Source organism: Macaca mulatta, chromosome 9, assembly GCF_049350105.2.
Source record: "Macaca mulatta isolate MMU2019108-1 chromosome 9, T2T-MMU8v2.0, whole genome shotgun sequence".
NCBI lineage: Eukaryota > Metazoa > Chordata > Mammalia > Primates > Cercopithecidae > Macaca > Macaca mulatta.
In genome coordinates, this window is record NC_133414.1 from 8,885,122 (window position 1) to 8,905,838 (window position 20,717).

Consider the following 20,717-nt stretch of genomic DNA (forward strand, 5'->3'; position numbering starts at 1 on the left):
AGTGTTTTCATCATATTTATGGTTAGTTCCTCTAATCTGACTCATCTGCCAATAAATGGCTGGAAATTTTTTATGAGCTTTTTCAAAATCAAAATATTAATTGAAGCTGAAAACATAAAGCCATTACACCTACTAAGAATACATTATACCTACTGGTTTAGTTTTCTGGCTCTTTACTTACTCAAGCTGACCTTACCTGTGGTCTATATTCCCTGGAGCTATCCGGGGAAACCAAGCTAACTTCCAAGTCTCCTCCTTCTTCCTAAAAAATCTTGGCTGAATTCCCTCTTTCCTTTTTGTTTGAGACAGGGTTTCACTCTGTCACCCAGGCTGGAGTGCAGTGGCGCAACCTTGGCTCACTGCAATCTCCACCTCCTGGGCTCAAAGGACCCTCCCACCTCAGCCCCCCAAGTAGCTGGGACTACAGGCGTGTGCCACCACACCCAGCTAATTTTTATATTTTTTGTAGGGATGGGATTTTGCCTGTTTGTGGCCCAGGCTGGTCTCAAATTCCTCAACTCAAATGATCTGCCAGCCTCAGCCTCAGGCTCCCAAAGTGCTGGGATTACAGGTGTGAGCCGCCATGCCTGGCCACGAATTTCCCTGTTTCCACTGCCCTTCTTCCATTGGGGTCTCCGGCTTCTGCCTGTAGGTTCCTTCCCGTCCCACTTTCTAAACACAGAGGACGCGTGCTGCTTTACATACGTGTTTGAATGATGTGTGGGGAGCGGCACTTGCTCCGGTCTCTTCCAAATATTCTCCCCAGTTAAAGCCAGTTTCCTCCAAGCTTGAGCCTTCTTCTGTTGAAAAACAAAAGAGCAGAATATCAATACTGGAGTGGAGAACAGAAAGGTGCTGGTCTGCAACTGAGACCAGAAAATCCTTCATGCAAGACGCAAGCTAATTCCACAATTTAGAAGGATATTGCAGAATTTTTTGCAAAGCTTCATTCTGCTGATTTTAGAGGTGTTGACTAAAGAAAGGAAAACATGGGACATTCCGCTTTGACACTGCACTGATGAAATCAAGAGTAACACTGGGTTCTCTGGGGTAAACAACATGAGACGTGTTCCAATGCATATTTGCTACATGTTCGTGTATTAGCTCGAAATCAGCTGCAGTAGACACCCCAGTCTGCAGGGAGGTTGGAGGACAAGACAAAGGAACCCATCGTGCACTGACTAAGGGCTGTGATGTAGGCTATGACGTATACGGAGAACGGCACTAATTGTTATAAAGATAAAGCACTGACTCTGGCATCATTTTAAGGGGAAAAAGAGCAAATGAGGCCCAAAAGAATTGCTCGAGTGTGTGGGGCCATCCAGCCAGTCAACAAGACAAACCAACCAGCTGCCCCACACCCCCGATGCCTGGCCAGTCCAGGGCTCCCAACTCCTGCCTACTGCTGGGACAGAGCTGCTGGGGCCTGACACTCTGGAGAAACCAACAGAGCGTGCGTTTCTCCAATCACAAGGAATAAAGAGAAATACAATCAAATGCACAACATGGCTCTCAAAATCATAACTATTTGTGGGTTTTCTTTGTTTGTTTTTTGTTTTGTCTTTTTGAGAGACAGAATCTTGCTCTGTCACCTAGGCTGGAGTGCAGTGGTGCAATCTCGGCTCACTATAACCTCCACCTCCTGGGTTCAAGCAATTCTCCTGCCTCAGCTTCCCAAGTAGCTGGGACTAAAGGCATGCACCACTACACCCAACTAATTTTTGTATGTTTTAGTAGAGGTAGGGTTTCACTACATGTTAGCCAGGCTGGACTCAAACTCCTGACCTCAGGTGATCCACCTGCCTCGGCCTCCCAAAGTGGTGGGATTACAGACATGAGCCACCACCTGGCCAAAATCATAACTATTTGAATTTCACAAACCCACACACCCAGCTTGAAGGAAATCAAGCAATTCCCCAAACATTTAAGGCTACATATAAGATAAAACTTGTATAGTCAAAAAGCATCAAATAACACATTTTAACACGCACAGAGCATAAATGTGACTGCATCATTTTAAATGGAAATAATAAGCCATAAACATTATTTGAACCAATTGGCAAGGTCATAAGAACATACAACAGAAAAGAGCTGTCCAAAATGCACACAAGAGTTTCAAAAGTTTAGATTATCTTCCTGCAATAATGTCCAATGGATGCTGATGTCCGACCCATTTATCTTCTAGAAACAAAAGCCTATGTCAACGGCCAAGAGTAAATACTGCTTTCCATCTTGTGGCTTGTGCAAAACGGATATCCAATCCTATCAGATGGGCCAGGGAAAATGGGGTCAAATAAGAATGCCTTCTTTTAGAGACTATCACTACTTTTTGTCTACTTGAAATGTTTATTTTTTATATATTTATGTATGTATGTATGTATGTATTTATTTATTGAGACGGAGTCTTGCTCTGTCATCCAGGCTGGAGTGCAGTGGCACGATCTCAGCTCACTGCAACCTCCGCCCCCAGGTTCAAGAGATTCTCCTGCCTCAGCCTCCCAAGTAGCTGGAATTACAGGCTTGCACCATCACACTCAGCTAATTTTTGTAGTTTTAGTAGAGACGGGGTTTCGCCATCTTGAGCTGACTGGTCTCGAATTCCCGACCTCAGGTGATCCTCCCTCCTCAGCCTCCCAAAGTGCTGGGATTACAGGCGTGAGCCACCGTGCCTGGCCTTCTTGAAATTTTTAAAGTATAAGTAGGAAAACTAAGTCTCTCTTAATACTTTGTGTACTCTTAGAAATTGAGGGAAGAGGATCATTTTTGTAAAGTCAGGAGAGGCTGAATTGAAAGGCTATTTTAAATTTTGCTTTCTAAGCCCAAGTTGCGTAGAATGGCCTCCTCAACTTTTGCTTCAATAAAGTGACTTGTAAGTCAAACATTCAAAAAGGAAAAAGGAAAAGCCACCAGGAGAGAAAATCTTTTCTTGGTGGCGCTCTAACATTCGGTCCCACCCAGGGATTGAAGCCCCTCAGGCAGAAATGTGCTTCCTGTAAAAAAAAAAAAAAAAAAAAAAAAAAAAAAAAAAAAGTCAACGGGTCCCACAGCCTCCAGTGAAGAATGGATGACACCAAGAAGCTTAGAGCTTCACAGACACAGTGAAATGAACGAGAGAGAAAGCAGTCATCTTCCGGAAAACACTTCAGAGTGGCATCTGGTGGCTCTGCTGACAATCCTCTGCCTCCGAACGGCACTGGGCACCTCTTACCGAATTAGATTTCCGATGCACTAGTCAGACGCTCAGCACTATTGATCTGCCCCAACGTCCTGATGCAGTATCTAAGGACAGTAAGCCTGCTGCAGACAAAGTCCAGAGCTTCTTTCCATCCTCCTTGTCTGGCCTCAGCTTGAACCAGACCCTCCTGCAGCCCCTGCCTGCCCTAGCCTGTGTCAGCAACTTCCAGATCTACAAAGCAGCCACCACCCTCCTGGGAACATCCTAAGAGCTGTGCTGTGTTCGAGTGTCACCTCTCTGCTACAAGGCTTGCTACGGTTTGAATGTGCTCTGTCCCCACCAAAAGTCATGTTGCAATCTGATTCCCAATGTGGCAGTGCTGGGAGCTGAGGTCTAGCAGGGAGTGTCTGGGTCCTGGGGGCAGATCCCTCATGAATAGGTTAATGCCCTCCCTCAGGGGTGAGTTCTGGCTCTCCAAGGAACGGATGAGTTCCCTCAAGAGTGGGTGTTAAGAGCCTGGCTTCCTTGGTTTCTCTCTTGCTTCCTCTCTCCATGTGATCTCTCTGTACACACCTGCTCCCCTTCCTCTTTCTGCCAAGAGCAGAAACAGCCTGAGGCCCTCACCAGATGCAGCTGCCCGTCTTAGACCTGGCAGCCACCAGAATCGGGAGTTGAATAAACCTTTTCTTTATAAATTATACAGACTCAGATATTCTGTTATAGGAACGCAAAACAGACTGAAACAGTGGTTTACAGGTATCTCCTCATAATCCTCCCAAGAATCATAATGGATGCATACTCACAGGGGCAATCTTGAGAGCTCAGAAAGCACAGGGCATCACCCTGAGTCACTGTTGTCCAGCCTCAGGGTCAGGAGTCCAAAGCTGGAGCTCTTATGAAGTACTTTCCCCCTCCTTCTCCCACCTGTGTCAGGCACCAGAAACCACCACCACCACCATTCATGTCTTCTGCAGAACCCTAGGGGGGTTTTAAAGTGATGCGTCTGTCTCTCCGTGTTGGTGAACCCTGAAACAGTCTGCAGCCAAAAAAGCAGGAAAAGAGAAGACACAGGAAGCCATGGCCACCCGCGGAGAAAAGAGTGGACTGAGCTCCCAGAATGTGTGTGAGGAAGAAGAAGAGAACCTGGGAAGAGACATCAGCATCAAACTCAGTCCTGGGCCGAATGAGGCACGGGGTTCTGCGTAGGACTCCGAGAATGATGGCTGCTGAAAAAGGGAACAAGTTGTCCTGGGTGACTCGTTCCTGCGCATCAGAAACACGCAAATAGAGGCTGGGTGCAGTGGCTCACCCTGTGATCCCGGCACTTTGGGAGGGCGAGCCAGGTGGATCACTTGAGGTCAGGAGTTTGAGACCAGCCTGGCCAACATGGTGAAACCCCGTCTCTACTAAAAATACACCAATTAGCCAGGCGTAGTGGCGCACACTTATAATCTCAGCTACTCAGGAGGCTGGGGCAGGAGAATCGTTTGAATCCAGCAGGCGGAGGCTGCAGTGAGCCAAGATTGTGCCACTGCACTCTAGCCTGGGTCACAGAATGAGACTCCATCTCAACAAAACAAAACAAAACAAAAAAAGGAAACAGGCACATTGAGGCAGAACCTCGGAAACTGCCTGCAGTCACCAGCACCTGGGATGAGAGGCTTTAGTGAACCCACCACGTTACCCACAAAGATTCAATGATTCCATCACTTCCTCCAATTCCAACCTCGACACTGAGACCACTGGTTGCAGTTCTTTATTCGCCACACAATCCTAATCTATGCTATTAGAATTTTACCAAAAGTTATGCTTCCGTCCAATTTTAATTCATTACAACTACATTTCCCAATATAATGGGTTCTGCAGACTTCAGCGTACACGGTTTCATTCAGTCAAGATAACCAGGAGGTCAGAGGGTGCCACTGTGTCTCCCCTGCAGGAACCAGTAGAACAGTCAGCTCTGTCACTCTCTGCTGGTCTAAAGAAAACACTTAAAAAGGTAACCAAAGGTCAGACTCAGAATGGGATTTTACAAAATTCAAACCTTCATGCCCAGCACTGATGACTTGAACTGTGCATTATAACAAAGTCAAGCACAAAATGTAGGGTTATTCACAATACAGCCTTTTAAAATGTGTCACATCCAACCCTTCCCCAGGCCGATGTGCCCCAAGGAGCTGATTCTCCAAAGACATTTCAATGAGCCATAGAAAAACACACAAAATGTTTATGGGGAGAGGCCTCATAAAGCCAAAGCAAATATTTATAGCTGATTCATAAACCTCTTAAACCCATAAACATTTTATCAAGGAAATGCTGACAATCTCCCTCCACTGTAAATGACCCAGTGGGCGGTATTTCCCCATGATGTCATGAACACCAACTAGGAAAAGCTACTAAGAAAATTTCACAATTTAAAAGGGAACAGGCATGTTCATTAGCAGCAATCCAGTTTTAGAAAACAGAAAGCTATTGATGAGGCAAGAATATTTCATAACAAACATAAAAAGAATACCTTACTATACCTTACTAGAAGCTGGAGTGTAAGTGACGTTAGAGTGAAAAATGGAATAAACAAACGGCCCATACATCTTCATTTAAGTCATAAAGTCTTGGGTTTGTACAATTTTACAGTCTGAAACAAGGCTAAGTTTACAAGGCTGAATATTAAAGCCTGTGCCCACTACACCAATAAAGGAACTGGGAATTGGCAGATTCCGGGTGAATGCTTACTGAGCACCTTCTTAGATGCTAGGTATTTTTTTTTAAGGTGGAAAGAGAAAGAAAGAAGACATGAAGTCTTTCTTCCTGTAAATACCGATAGTGATTTCATACTATCAGAAGATTTAGAAAATAGTTCCACCGTGAGTATCTTCATCAGAAGCATCTGTGCGAACAACTCAGAAAGGAACCGTGGCCACCTGCCTGGAATCTGAGCTCACAATTGCAGAGCCACCCCACAGGCAGGGACAGTCCTCACGGCACAAAGGTCCTCCCGGCTCGTCCGACTACCCAATGGCCAGAGTTATTCTAGAGGAAAAAAAAAAAAGCACAAAAAACAAAAAACATAAAAGTCACCTAGCCAGGGGAGGCCGCAACTATTCAAAGGAGGGTTAGGGAAAAAAGGGAGTACCATTGAGTCACCCAGGACCAGTTCCCAGCGTGAAGAGTGAGGCTTGAATTTTTCTGAGAAAACTGTTGACTCCTTTCCTTCCCAAATAGAAGAGCCAGTGAATACATTCCAAATGCCAAATGCCAAGAAGAAGAATCAAGCCCACGTTTTCAGCGTCATTCTCTCTTCTGAGGCTCACTCTGTCTAAATGTGCAACACCGCTTTATCTACAGACTTCATCAGGAAATTTCATGTAGCAGGCCTATAAAAATAATGTCAAGGAATCTACTGAACACTGTGTCAGCATATTGTTCTGCTTGCTTTTATCACAGCAACTGACGACGCCTGGAATCCCAGCATTGGAATTTCAGCGCACTTCCTTCTTGGTGTCTGCCGGGATGATGCTGTCTATGGTGTCTGCTGGGGAGGCCGCAGATCCTGGGCTATTTCCTCTCCCTGGGCTTTTTCTAATCACATATTTGGTGTTCCCAGCAGAAGGAGTAATTTTATATTGTGCCTATTTCATTTACAGGACTTGGTGCCAGTTATTGATCTCAACTGTGATTTGAGCTTTGCTTAGAAAAAGGCGGCCCCACCCTGTAGTCCCAGCACTTTGGGAGGCTGAGGCGGGTCGATCACGAGGTCAGGAGATCGAGACCATCCTGGCTGACATGGTGAAATCCCTTCTCTACTAAAAGCACAAAAAATTAGCCGGGCGAGGTGGTGGGCACCTGTAGTCCCAGCTACCCGGGAGGCTGAGGCAGGAGAATGGCGTGAACCCGGGAGGCAGAGCTTGCAGTGAGCAGAGATCACACCACTGCACTCCAGCCTGGGCGACAGAGCAAGACTCTGTCTCAAAAAAAAAAAAAAAAAAGAAACTGGTATTGAGACTGAGGCCAGCTGAAGTCTTCCTTTCACAGGAGCATCACTGCAAGGAATCACAGCATCATAACATCTCGGGGTGGACAGTGGCAAAAAAACAAACATAAGAGAAAACATCTGGCCGGGCGTGGTGGCTCACACCTGTAATCCCAGCACTTTGGGAAGCTGAGGCGGGTGAATAATGAGGTCAGGAGATGGAGACCATCCTGGCCAACATGGTGAAAACCCGTCTCTACTAAAAATACAAAAATTAGCCAGGTGTGGTGGCACGTGCCTGTAATCCCAGCTACTTGGGAGACTAAGGCAGAAGGGAACCAGGGAATCGGAGGTTGCAGTGAGCCGAGATCACACAATTGCACTCTAGCCTGGCAACAGAAAGACTCCGTCTCAAAAAAAAAAAAAAAAAAAAGAGAGAGAGAGCGAGAAAACACGCAAGCACATTCGATTTTCTTTTCCTCGATCCCATAATTTTCTCAAGGAAAAACTTCAGTCACTCAAGTGTAGTCACTTGTTAGGGAGACAGTAACACAGTGGCCCCCAATCTTTTTGGCACCGGGGACTTAGGCACCAATTTTGTAGAAGACAATTTTTCCACAGACATGGGGGAAGGGAAGATGGTTTCGTGACAATTGAAGTGCTTACATCTATTGTGCACTTCATTTCTACTATTACTACATTGTACTATATAATGAAATAATTCTGTAACTCACCATAATACAGAATCAGTGGGAATCCTGGGCTTGTTTTCCTGCAACTAGATAGTCCCATCTGGGGGCGATGGGAGATAGTGACAGATCATCAGGCATTAGATTCTCATAAGGAGCACACAACCTAGACCCCTCGCATTTGCAGTTCACAATAGGGTTCACGTTCCTATGAGAATCTAATGCTGCTGCTTATCTGACAGGAGGTGGAGCTCAGGCAGTAATGTGAGCAATGGGGAGCAGCTGTAAATACAGATGAACCTTAGCTCCCTCGCCCCATGCTCACCTCCTGTGGTGCTGCCCAGTTCCTAACAGCCCACGGACCAGTTCCAATCTGTGGCCGGGATTTGGAAACCCCTGTAGTAATGTATCATGGGACATAGGGGAGGTGGCACAGGAGGAGAGAGTAGGAAAGAACAACAAAGAATCTAAGTTGTGTCTATGCCCCCAAAATTGTGTGTGTGTGTGGGGTGTGTGGGGTGTGTGTGGGTGGGTGTGAATGGGGGTGTGTGTGTGAATGGGCGGGAGTGTGTGTGTGGATGGGTGGATGGATGGGTGTGAGTGTGTGTGTGCATGTGTATGTGGATGGGTGTGAGTGTGAGTGGATGGGTGGATGATGGGTGCGAGAGTGGGTGTGTGGGTGTATGTGTGGATGGGTGGATGGACGGGTGTGAGTGTGGGTGTGTGTATGGCTGTGGGGTGGGTGCGAGTTATGGATGGGTGGATGGATGGGTATGAATGTGGGTGTGTGTGGGTGTATGCATGGATGAATGGGTGTGAGTGTGGGTGTGGGTGTGTGCATGGCTGTGGGGTGGGTGTGAGTGTATGGATGGGTGGATGGATGGGTATGAATGTGGGTGTGTGTGGGTGTATGCATGGATGGATGGGTGTGAGTGTGGGTGTGTGCATGGCTGTGGGGTGGGTATGAGTGTATGGATGGGTGGATGGATGGGTATGAATGTGGGTGTGTGGAGGTGTATGCATGGATGGACAGGTGTGAGTGTGGGTGTGTGCGGCTGTGGGGTGAGTGGGTGGGTGTGAGTGTATGGATGGGTGGATGGATGGGTATGAATGTGGGTGTGTGGGGGTGTATGTGTGGATGGACGGGTGTGAGTGTGGGTGTGTGTATGGCTATGGGGTGGGTGTGAGTGGATGGATGGGTATGAATGTGGGTGTGTGTGGCTGTGGGGTGGGTGTGTGGGTGTGAGTGGATGGATGGGTGGATGGATGGGTATGAATGTGGGTGGTGTGGGTATATGTGTGGATGGACGGGTGTGAGTGTGGGTGTGTGTGTGTGGCTGTGGGGTGGGTGTGTGGGTGTGAGTAGATGGGTGGATGGATGGGTATGAATGTGGGTGTGTGTGGGTGTATGCATGGATGGACGGGTGTGAGTGTGGGTGTGTGTGTGCGGCTGTGGGGTGGGTGTGAGTGTATGGATGGGTGAGTAGGAGGCTGTCGGGATTTCCTGATGACTCCTCTGTGCACTTGAAGGGGCAGGTGCCCCTCAGGGTTTCCGAGCACCAACTCCACAGCCTCACAATGCCTGAAATTAAATCTTGCTTCTAACACAGGGCTCGAGTCACTTCACCTTGTTGTCCAGTCTCCTCATCTGTAAAATTGGGGCAATAAAAGCAGCTATACCTGTGGGCTGTTGAAGGATTAGGTGAATTAACACATGCAAAGAACTTAACATTTTCTGTGCCTGCCACACAGTCTGAACTCACGCTCATACACCTATCATCGCAAGTCGATTCAGAAACAGCTGAAGAACACCGGGTTTGCCTCCTCCTATATGTGGGATGAGTAAATCCCATCTGAAAACGCTTCCCAGGAGAAGACCTTCAGCACAAAGACTCTGCACAGCCTCAAGCCTGTCTCAGCTGGTCCCAGAACCAAATATCTCACCAAGTGATTCCAGGACTGGAAATATTTCGTGGGTTAGCAGGTTGGAAAAAGTAATAATAAACTACTTGTAGAATCATACTTAATAGTTTAAATGCTCAAAACTAGATTTTAGAAAAAAAAAAACTACTTGTAGAATCAAAATGCTCAAAACTAGATTTGAGTTTCTCAAGTGAATCCAGCCACTGTCCTCTGCAAAGTCCTAGACTCTGCTTTAAATTTGTATCCTCTTTAAAGAGTCTGTATCGTCATCTAAAACTCTCCTCACCACACAATACAGAAATCCCAAGGCGAAAGGACAGATTAGCCACATGGGGGTGGAGAAAAATCTGGGCCAATGTCTGAAAAATGTTAAGACAATTTAAAGCCATTTAGAAATAGTATTTCTCCATTAAAGATCTGAACATCTTGTATGATTCAGGCCATCCCTGACACAAGAGTAAGGAACCAATCATGACATGAGTATACATGGGCTTTCTGCAGGGACTCCCCCAGCCAAGGATAGAATGATTCTCGCTCTCACACCTGCCATCCCTAGAACCACCCTTAACGAAATGTCGTACAAATCATTTTCCTCACACCAGATGATCATTAATGAGTTTCAGAATCTACTTAAGTTAGAGAGATACACTGCAAAGGTGTGCACATGAAAAGCCAATACACAGTAGGTGTTTAAACAGTTTTGAAAACATACCACGAGAAATAACCCAGTAATCGACATCGGACATGTGCAGATGATATACTACAAAAATACCCTGAAAGCTCAGGAACTCCAAAACGTGAAAAATAACTTCACTCAGCAAACATAGGAAAGACTTTTTAAAAAGGTAAATCTGTACTTAAGTAAAGTAGAATAATTAGGATGAACTTTCAGCCTATACAACTATGCCTTCTCAGAAAATAATTTCCATGGTTCCAGGGAGGAATAATGATTCAGCTCTACTTGTAGGAGAAGTTGTCTCACATCTGGTTGATGTGTAGAAAAATCTGAAAGAGGGACAAAGGAGCCAATTTGGAAACAGATACTAACATCTTTCAACACAGTAAGGCCTTCACTCATGTCAGGGTTTTCCGGGTTTTCTTCCATATAAAGATACAATTTTATAAACTTAATCTAATAAATTCAATGATATGGAGCAACCTGTAATCTGTCATTGACTAGTCTCATCAAAATGTGAAGATAAACTTTGTGACTTCTTCAGACCACGGTCAAGTGGCTGACTTAATGAGCCACATTTTTTTTACAGGAATTCACCATAGCTAATGTTTACAATTCAGAGGGTTAAACTGTCCTTAAGTAATTTGCTGGTATGTATAAACAATGCAACTCTTTTTTTTTTTTTTTTTTAAAAAAAAGGTATCCTTTTAAATAAACCCTTTATTGTGTAAGTATTTAGAAAAAGATGCATTTGTGTGCTTATAACTTCATTAGTTAAATAATTAAAACCCAATCAAGGCTGGGTGTGGTGAATCACACTTATAATCTCAGCACTTTGGGAGGCCAAGGCAGGAAGATCACTTGAGCCTAGTAGTTCAAGACAAGCCTGGACAACACAGTGAGACCCCATCTCCACAAAAAATTTAAAAGTCAGCAGGCACAGTGGGACACACCTGTAGTCCCAGCTCTTGTGGAGGCTGAGGTGGGAGGATCACTTGAGCCCAGGAGGTCAAGGCTGCAGTGAGCCATGATTGTACCACCATACTCCAGCCTGGGCAACAGGTGAGATCCTGTCTCAAAACATACATACATACATACATACATACATACATACATACATACATTTGAATCGAAGGCTGTGTTTGAGTCAGAGGAGGGAGCTGTTCTGTTTTTCAGATTTCTGGAAGGGAGATGCACTTCACCACCAATCCGCATGACCTCACTTCCTTCCACATCGTATGCTTTTCTGACAGATGTGCTCCACATCTTAGATGCTGTGTCATCGGCATCTACTACGTAGGCAGATCTGGATGTCCTGTCTCTCTCTCCAGCACTTTTACCCAACCTCCCTTGCTGCAGCAGAAACATGCAACTAACTTCCCGTCAAGGGGTTCCGAGCAAAAATGGCATTTGTCTCTTGTGAGCCAGAGCAGGTGATTGCCGGTCCGAGACCTCCAACCCTGCTCTTCTCACTCACAACAAACCCTGCAGGAAGGTGCACAATGACTCCATGGAACAGTGATTTACAGACATTTCCTACCCAGACCACTGAGATTTTCAAGTGATGTGTTGCTGCACTATAACCCAGTCCTCTCTGTCTAGTATTCGAAATAAGAATTTTGACCCAAATTTTAGAGCTGCTATATCCTTATTAATAGGACTTCAAATCCCAGGAACCAGGCAGTATGTGAGAGCTAGAAATGTTGCACCATTGTTTCCTGAATACTTTCAGGAAGATATTGATCAATTCATCAAAAACCCAGATGAATCTAGAAAACAAAATCCTACCAGAATCAAGGTCTCCATTTCCATTGGCTGAGCTGAGACACTTTTCCAAGGGTGAAGATGAAGGGTCTTGCATATTGGAAGCTGACAAAGTGCTCTCCATGCCTGATGAGCAAGTGTCTCTTCTCTTAATTCATCCTGCAGAAAAAATTACCTAAGAGTAATCAGAAAAAAAAAAAAAAAAAATCAGAGCAGTTTAATCATATTAATTATATTAACTTATTTTTAAATTGTTTAAAAAAACCTTAACCTGGCCGGGCGCGGTGGCTCAAGCCTGTAATCCCAGCACTTTGGGAGGCCGAGACGGGCGGATCACGAGGTCAGGAGATCGAGACCATCCTGGCTAACACGGTGAAACCCCGTCTCTACTAAAAATACAAAAAAAAAAAAACTAGCCGGGCGAGGTGGCGGGCGCCTGTAGTCCCAGCTACTCCGGAGGCTGAGGCAGGAGAATGGCATAAACCCGGGAGGCGGAGCTTGCAGTGAGCTGAGATCCGGCCACTGCACTCCAGCCCGGGCTACAGAGCAAGACTGCGTCTCAAAAAAAAAAAAAAAAAAAAACCTTAATCTTATTAGTGTTGCTACCATTTCATTAAAACTTTCAAGATGCAACGTAATGTTGATCATAGAAAATACCAGAAATAAGTATTCTGGTACACTGAGGCTGGGCGCAGTGGCTCATGCCTGTAATCCCAGAACTTTGGGAGGCCAAGGTGGGCAGATCACTCAAGGTCAGGAGTTCGAGACCACCCTGGCCAACATGGTGAAACCTTGTCTCTACTGAAAATACAAAAATGAGTCAGAAGTGGTGGCAGGCGCCTGCAATTACAGCTACTCGGGAGGCTGAGGCAGGAGAATCGCTTGAACCTGGGAGGCAGGGGTTGCAGTGAGCTGAGATCACACCACTGTACTCCAGCCTGGGCGACAGAGCAAGGCTTCATCTCAAAAAAATTAATTAATTAATTAAAAAGACTAATGAGTACGTCTCTACACAAGGTCAACAAGGTCAACAATAAAGGTCTCACCAGGGCAAAACCATCAGTGTTCTAAAGGTCATTATCACCACTAAGACGGACACATCTTTCACCAACAGAAACGTGCATTTCAGTCCTCGATCCACCATGGCAACAGTGGGTAAGACGCTCCCCCCGCCTTGAAGCTATGTAGCAGCAACCTCCACCCCCGCACACAACTTCAGCATCCCACACGCAGGTACTGCAACACGCCGTGCCCTGCCTCGGGAAGAAGTCCTCAGGCGTTACCCATGATCTGTTACCAAAACCAGTTAAAGCATCGATGTTTGTCAATAATGTGCTTTTTCACAAAGTAGAAATGGAGACAAGGCTTTCCCTATGATAGCACTGCTATTCCCCACTTGCCTTCTAATAAGATGGCTGGAAAAAGCAGCCACATTAGAGCTGGTTCCCGCAGAACCCTGCTCTCCAACTCCTTTACGCCAGGGCCCAGGAGACACCAGGAGTATTCATATCCAACGAGCAGCCATACCTGGCTCTGATTCTTAGACACTGCCCACACGGTGTTTCAAACCCCCACAGCCACATGGTGTTTCTCTCATTCATTCAACGTGCTCTTTCATTTCACACGTAGTTAGAAGTTTAAATAAGCCAACAGGCAGGCAGAGATAAAGAAATAAACGAATATAGCGCACCTATATCTACTACCAATGGGATATTTTGTGACTCACATACTGGTAAAATATCTTTTAAAAACCATTTGGAGGTTTTGTCAAAATTGAAGGTTCATGTCAGGTGCAGTGGGTAGCCTACCTGCACCTGTCTTCTCAGCTACTTGAGAGGCTGAGGCGGGAGGATCATCTGAGCTCAGGAGTTCACGGTCAGCCTGGGCAATATACCGAGACCCCCACGGGCTGCACACAGCAGAGGAAAGGCTGTCTGCCAGGGGCATTCTAAAGTCTCCTGCGCTACACCTGGAGCTTCAGTGGGGAGCAGGACCTCCAGTTCACCTGGATTGCCCGGCATGCAGAGAACAAGCGCCGAGGCACTGTGTCAACAAACCAGTGGGTAGCAGGACCCCCAGTTCACCTGGATTGCCCCGGCATGCAGACAGCAAGCACTGAGGCACTCTGTCAACAAACTACTTGTTGATAATCAAGTGTGTCCATCCAACCAAATACCCAAACGTCCACTGAGAATGTCCCGAGGGTAACTGGAATATTACAAAGGGTGAGATGCGCACCCTCTACCCCTCACTCCTGCCCCGTGTAAGGAAGTGTGGTTATGAGATTACGGCATCACTTGGTCACTGAGAAACAGACACAACATCACCAACTCCGGAAGCCACAGGTGGCACAGGCTTGGAGAGGGGAGGGCGGCGGCCCACTGTGGAAAGCTCGGCTCTCCCAGCTCTCCCTCCAGTGATCCCTCAGGGAAAATACGGGGAATTCGGAGGGCAGAAGGGTGTGCAACTGAAGGAAAAATGTAGGAACTGAAACACTTGGAGCAAACAAAGGTAAACCAAGGAAGAAAAAGGGAGGAGAAAATGCCAGAACGTACCCAGGAGAGAGGGGCCTTGAAGGCAAATGACGAAGCTCCAAAAATGACGATCATAACAAAACACAGAGCTCCACGACAAGAAGCTTAGAGCTATGGACACAGGAGTACAGCCACGGAGAGGGCACACAGAGAACACCCAAACGAGCCAAAGCAGGGAGGAATTCCAGTACGAAAGCCCCTCTCCTTACGAGCTCTCAGATTTCAAACTTTCACAGATAAGAGCAAAACCACAATCCAGGAAAAAAATAATCAAAAGCGAGCAGTGTTTCACCATCCACACTTCAGCCTGGCCATCTCGGGTCCTGGCTCATGTTCAGGGATAGCTTCCCCGTGCTGTGTGTGTGTGTATTTTGTGGGTGTATGCTTACTTTTGATATGTTTAAAGAACACAATTAACTCCATCTTGTCCAGTAAGTGCAAAAGCAACAACAGCGTCCTAGTGAGAAGAGACAGAAGCTAATGATGGGGAAAAAGTAAAATTCTGGGTATATGGACCGGGCGAGCAATCCCAGCGCTTTGGGAGGCCAAGGTGAGCGGATTACTTGAGGCCAGGTGTCTGAAACCAGCCTGGCCAATGTGATGCAACCCGTCTCTACTAAAAATACAAAAATGAGCCTCTAAGGCATGGTGGCACATGCCTGTAATCCCAGCTCTTTGGGAGGCTGAGGCACAAGAATTGCTTGAACCCAGGAGGCAGAGGTTGCAGTGAGCTGAGATCACACCACTGCACTTCAGCCTAGGAGTTGGAGCAAAAAAAAAATAATTATTATTATTTGTATGTGTACCCACTGGTCATTGGTTAGGTCATTTGAACTTAAAATGAACAGACTTCTCAGCAGTCTTGGGAACCTAAACCTGTTGGTAAGAAGAGGAGCTTCTGTCCCTCCAAATAGAAGAAATGGAAGTGTTGGCATCGTAAGCGTGCATTTACGATTATTTTATTCTACCAACACTTACAGTGATTACTAAGTACTTAATAAACATGCACTTATTTAATCCTCGTACGAACTCTAGGATGTAAGTTATATTACTGTTCCCGTCTTACAGATAAGCAACCTAAGGGATGAAGTAACTCGCTCAGCATCCCACAGTTGCTAGTGGTGGAGCTGGGATTTGAACCCACACAGCTGGCTCCAGAACCCATGCCGTAACCAGTCAATCACAGTTCCCTTTCCCCCATTATCCACATTTCCCATAATGCAGCTATGACTTTTATATTTTTTCTTAAACCATTGATTTTTAATAACTGAGCACCTATTATGGGGAAGGGGCAATGAAAAGAAATAATACTAAACTAGGGAGTGGCGGGGACCCCACACAGGGTCAGCTGCCCCGTGAGCACCCAACACTCCTAGGCATGGATCATTTTATTCCAAATTAATTCCTCCTGAAAAGCTTCTCTCAAGAGCTTATAGTAAACTTCTCTTACCAAATTCTAACACAATTTTAAACTAATGCCAGACAGATAAGTGCTGATACCATGCAATTTTCTCGTGTATGTATTAATGGAACATCTGATTTACTTATGCCAGACACCACCTTGGGCACTGGGGACAGACATATAAATACCAGTGGATGCCAGCAAGGACAAGTGGCTGCTAAAAGCAAATCTGTCCATCCAACCGCATACACAACCACCAACAAGCCCACCAAGAATGCACCTGGAATCCCACGAAGGACAAGATGCAAATATCAACAAGGATAGGAAGGCGAGCTTGGGTGGGCCGGGGGGTGCATCGAAGTGGAACAGAAAATTAGGAGACGCTCAAGAGGAAATGCCCAGAGGGTAAGAGGAAACTGAAGGGGTCTGGGCATGGTGGCTCACACCTATAATCCCAGCACTTTGGGAGGCTGAAGCGGGCAGATCACTTGAGGCCAGGAGTTTGAGACCAGCCTGGCCAACGTGGCAAAACTCTGTCTCTACTGAAAACACACACACACAAAAATTAGCTGGGTATGGTCGTGTGCACCTGTAATCCCAGCTACTCAGGAGGCTGAGGCAGAGGTTGCAGTGAGTTGAGATGGCTCCCACTGCACTCCAGCCTGGGCAACAGAGCAACTCTGTTTCAAAAAAAAAAAAAGAGAGGGAATCGAAGGAGCAAAGAGAAGCACAGGCTTCAGAGACTCAGGCAGGTAGGAAAGTCATTAAACACGGAGGAACCAGCAGCAAACAGTGTGGCAGACCCTTGGAAAAAAGTCTAAGGTGACTCAAGGGAGAGCGTGGGAGACAGGACTATGGAGCAAGCGGTATCATGCCCATTCATCCCCAAGTATGTACTGACCCCCCATTCCACGTCAGGCACTGTTCTAGGCACGGGAAGGCATCTGTAACAAAACAAAACAAAAAATTCCTGCCCAGGTAGAGATCTCATCCTAATCAGGAGAAAGAGCCAATGGAGTTTTTTAATTAGTAGATGATATAGCCTGTTAGATGGTGGTAAGTGCTATAGGGAAAAAGGAAGCAGAAAAAATCAGGCAAACAAAGGATGATAATTATTAATATTATTATTACTTTTTTTTTTTTTTTTTTTTTGAGACAGAGTTTCACTGATGTTCCCCAGGCTGGAGTGCAATGGTGCAATCTCGGCTCACTGCAACCTCCGCCTCCCAGGTTCAGGTGATTCTCCTGCCACAGCCTCCTGAGTAGCTGGGATTACAGGTACACGTGACCATACCCAGCTGATTTTTCTTTCCTTTTTTTTGTTTTTGGTTTTGTATTTTAGTAGAGACAGAATTTCGTCATGTTGGCCAGGCTGGTCTCGAACTCCTGGCCTCAAGTGATCTGCCCGCCTTGGGCTCCTAAAATGCTGGGATTACAGGCATGAGCCACCGTGCCCGGCCAAAAGGATGATAATTATTTAGGTGACAGTCAGGCAAGACGCCAGGAAGTGATATTTGAACAAAGACTTGGGGTGAGAACAGAGAGGCTGGTTGAGCCCAGGTGAGAAGAGAACGTTTGCCACAGTAAGGGCCTGAGCCCTGCGTGTCACTCGGCAGATGGAGTGGACGTGGCGGGGTGTTGTTCCAAGAGGTGAAATGATCAGGTTTGTTTCAGAAGAAGCACTCAGGGAGCCATGGGTGAGATGGATGAATGGGAACACACTAAAAACATGGAAATGCAGGTGAGGGTCTGAACTAAGACAGTGGAGAAGAAATGAAGGAAACAGGTCCAAGAAGTATTTGAGAGACCCCATCAACAGAACGCCATAGAAATTATGCTAACAAAATGCAATCTTTTCACAGCACGCAGTCACGCTTCCTAGAATAAATTACTTCACTTTCCACAGCAATTAATGGAACCTACACAGTGTCTGTGGAAACAGATAATTATTGGGGAAATCTATCAAATATGAGAATAATAACCTACTTCACAGAAATTTCTATTTACATTCAATTGGATTTTTTTGGGGGGGTTAGAAGGGCAAATCTTGGTGATAACAACTGCTCCACCCATAAGCTTTGCAAAATAGAAACAGGATATTTTTTAAAAGCCTTTTCCTAAGTACAACACCCTAACCCCCCAAAAAGGCTATTATTAAAAGAAAGCATATTTCCTTTTGTTTCTTAAGCTATATGTAATTTCAAGAACAAGGTGAAAGTGTCTATTAATGAAAGTAACATTTTTTTCCAAAGACAATATAAAAAAGGTTCAGAAGACTGGGCTTATAAAAGGTAACTTCCTGTTTTAAACAACACACTCGGTGGTTTTGTGCAAAGTTAACTCCACTATAATTGGCTCCTTTTGTCTCTGTTGGACAACAGAATTCTAGTACTGGAACTTCTTACAAGAGTTGTCTTGGACCAGTGAAAAGAACTGAGAGCTCGCAGAGTAAGGGCATAACAAGGCCATTATGTAGCTGTGTGACATAAGCAAATTACTTAACCTCTCTGTTCCTCGAATTTCTCATCAGTTCAATTAAAAGGCTTGATGAGATGGAATCACCCCTTTCAAATCTAAAATTGTATCCATCCAGGTGTTTTTAGGATTCACTGTACATTTTCTGCATTCAGATTATCTGCATTCAGATTATCCCCCTTACAGATTATCCGTTTATATTTGAAGCAAATTTAATACAATAAGCATTATCCCCTCTCAACCCTATCTTTCCTTCTCCTTTCATTTGAGGTATAGTCAAAGAACAGAGTAATGCTAGCACAGGCTAAGCAAAGCTTTGTTAGGAAGAACACGAGTGAGGAAGAACACACATTAGATATTACTCTTCACCTAGCCAAAAGTAACTGGGGGCTCATTATCTATGTTGCACTCATCTAGACCAGCACTGCCTGATCTATACCTGCTTGGTCCAGTACAGTAACCACTAGCCACATGTGGCTACGGTGCACTGGAAATGTATCTAGTACTGTTGAGGACCTGAATTTTAATTTTAATGACCTTGAACTGAACTAGGCACATGTAGGTAGAAGGTGGGCAGCCCAGCGAGACCACTGCACTGGTGAATCATATTTGAGAGCTTGGAACATGTCCTGAACAACCATCAATTCTTGGCTCTCTTAAAAGTTTTAATGTAATAATGTCAAGCTAGTTAAAACTCATGAATTTTTAAATCTAAGAAACTTCAAAAGGAGACTTAACAGTTTCCCCCGAATATTCCACAAATGATTCATGGCAAAATGCCTAACACAGCATAGGTTTTGATTAAATGAGCTGCATTTTTATATCAACGGAAAATGTCAAAGGAGAAACATCTTAGAAACTGTTACATGTGTCACACAAAGACTATTTGCTTTTTTTCATTCATTTATAAATTCAAGAAAATCATTCCACCTCAAAAATGTAGTCAAGTACCAAGTTTTTCTGTAAAGAAAAGTCCAAAAATATAACTATTAATAAATCGGTTACATGTCAGTGGCTTATAGACACTTATTAAAAGGGGAAAAGTTTGCTCAAGTCTTATGACTCCTCATTATCCATTTGCCTCTAACTAGACACTACAGAATGGTAATCTGAGACTGTAAAATTTAAATGCCTCAAATCAATCATTTTAAATAGAACTCAAGGCCAGGTGCGATGGCTCAGGCCTGTAATCCCAGCACTTTGGGAGGCTGAAGCGGAAGGATCAGTTGAGGTCAGGAATTCAAGACCAGCCTGACCAACATGGTGAAACCCGTCTCCACTAAAAATGCAAAAATTAGCAGGGCTTGGTGGCGTGTGTCTCTAATTCCAGCTACTCAGGAGGCTGAGGCAGGAGAATCACTTGAACCTGTGAGGCTGAGGTTGCAGTGAGCCAAGATCGTACCACCGCATTCCAGCCTGGGCAACAGAGTAAGACTCCGACTCAATAAATAAATAAATAAAACTGAAGAGTGACAATACAAAGACCAACAAGAAAGCCACTGAAAGAGTAGCACAGCGGCCGGGCGCGGTGGCTCACGCCTGTAATCCCAGCACTTTGGGAGGCCAAAGCAGGCAGATCACGAGGTCAGGAGTTCGAGACCAGTCTGACCAACATGGTGAAACCCTATCTCTACTAAAAATAGAAAAAGTAGCCAGGCATGGTGGCACGCGCATATAACCCCAGCTACTCAGAAGGCTGAGGCAGGAGAATCGCTTGAACCTGGGAGGTGGAGGTTATGGTAAACCAAGATAGCGCTACTGCACTCCAGCCTGGGCAACAGAGCGAGACTCCGTCTCAAAAAAAAAAAAAAAAAGAGTAGCAGAGTGAAAGCTGACATGACTCTGGAAGGCAATGGCAGTGCCACTCGGGTACTTCCCTTACGTCCACCCATGTGGCTGCAAAATTGATTCACTTTGGCAAACAATGTGTCCCACTGTGACTTTTTCAACAGCATCTAGTTTTTTCCTTCCTATAAGAGACAGACACGCTCTTGGTAGAAATCTTAAGAAGTAAAATTATAAAGAAAGAAATTAAAATCACTTGTAATGTTAACACTCAGTGATAATCAATTTTATGTTTCTATAGTGTCTCCTGCTGACAGTTTCTCT

At 45.3% G+C, this 20,717-nt stretch overlaps 1 protein-coding gene across 4 annotated transcripts in view; it reads right to left on the bottom strand.

The window, feature by feature from the left end:
• SFMBT2 (Scm like with four mbt domains 2) overlaps nt 1-20,717 on the bottom strand; it is a 250,410-nt gene that overhangs the window by 210,842 nt on the left and 18,851 nt on the right. For all 4 annotated transcript variants that reach the window (XM_077945707.1, XM_028825950.2, XM_028825951.2 and 1 more), the window contains exons 2-3: nt 12,222-12,372; nt 706-800 (exon numbers count right to left, since the gene is read on the bottom strand). Coding sequence is in view for 2 of the 4 variants with exons in the window: in XM_028825950.2 (XP_028681783.2) it covers nt 706-800; nt 12,222-12,321 (195 nt within the window). In the remaining 2 variants the exon portion in view is untranslated. The remainder of the gene's footprint in view (nt 1-705; nt 801-12,221; nt 12,373-20,717) is intronic.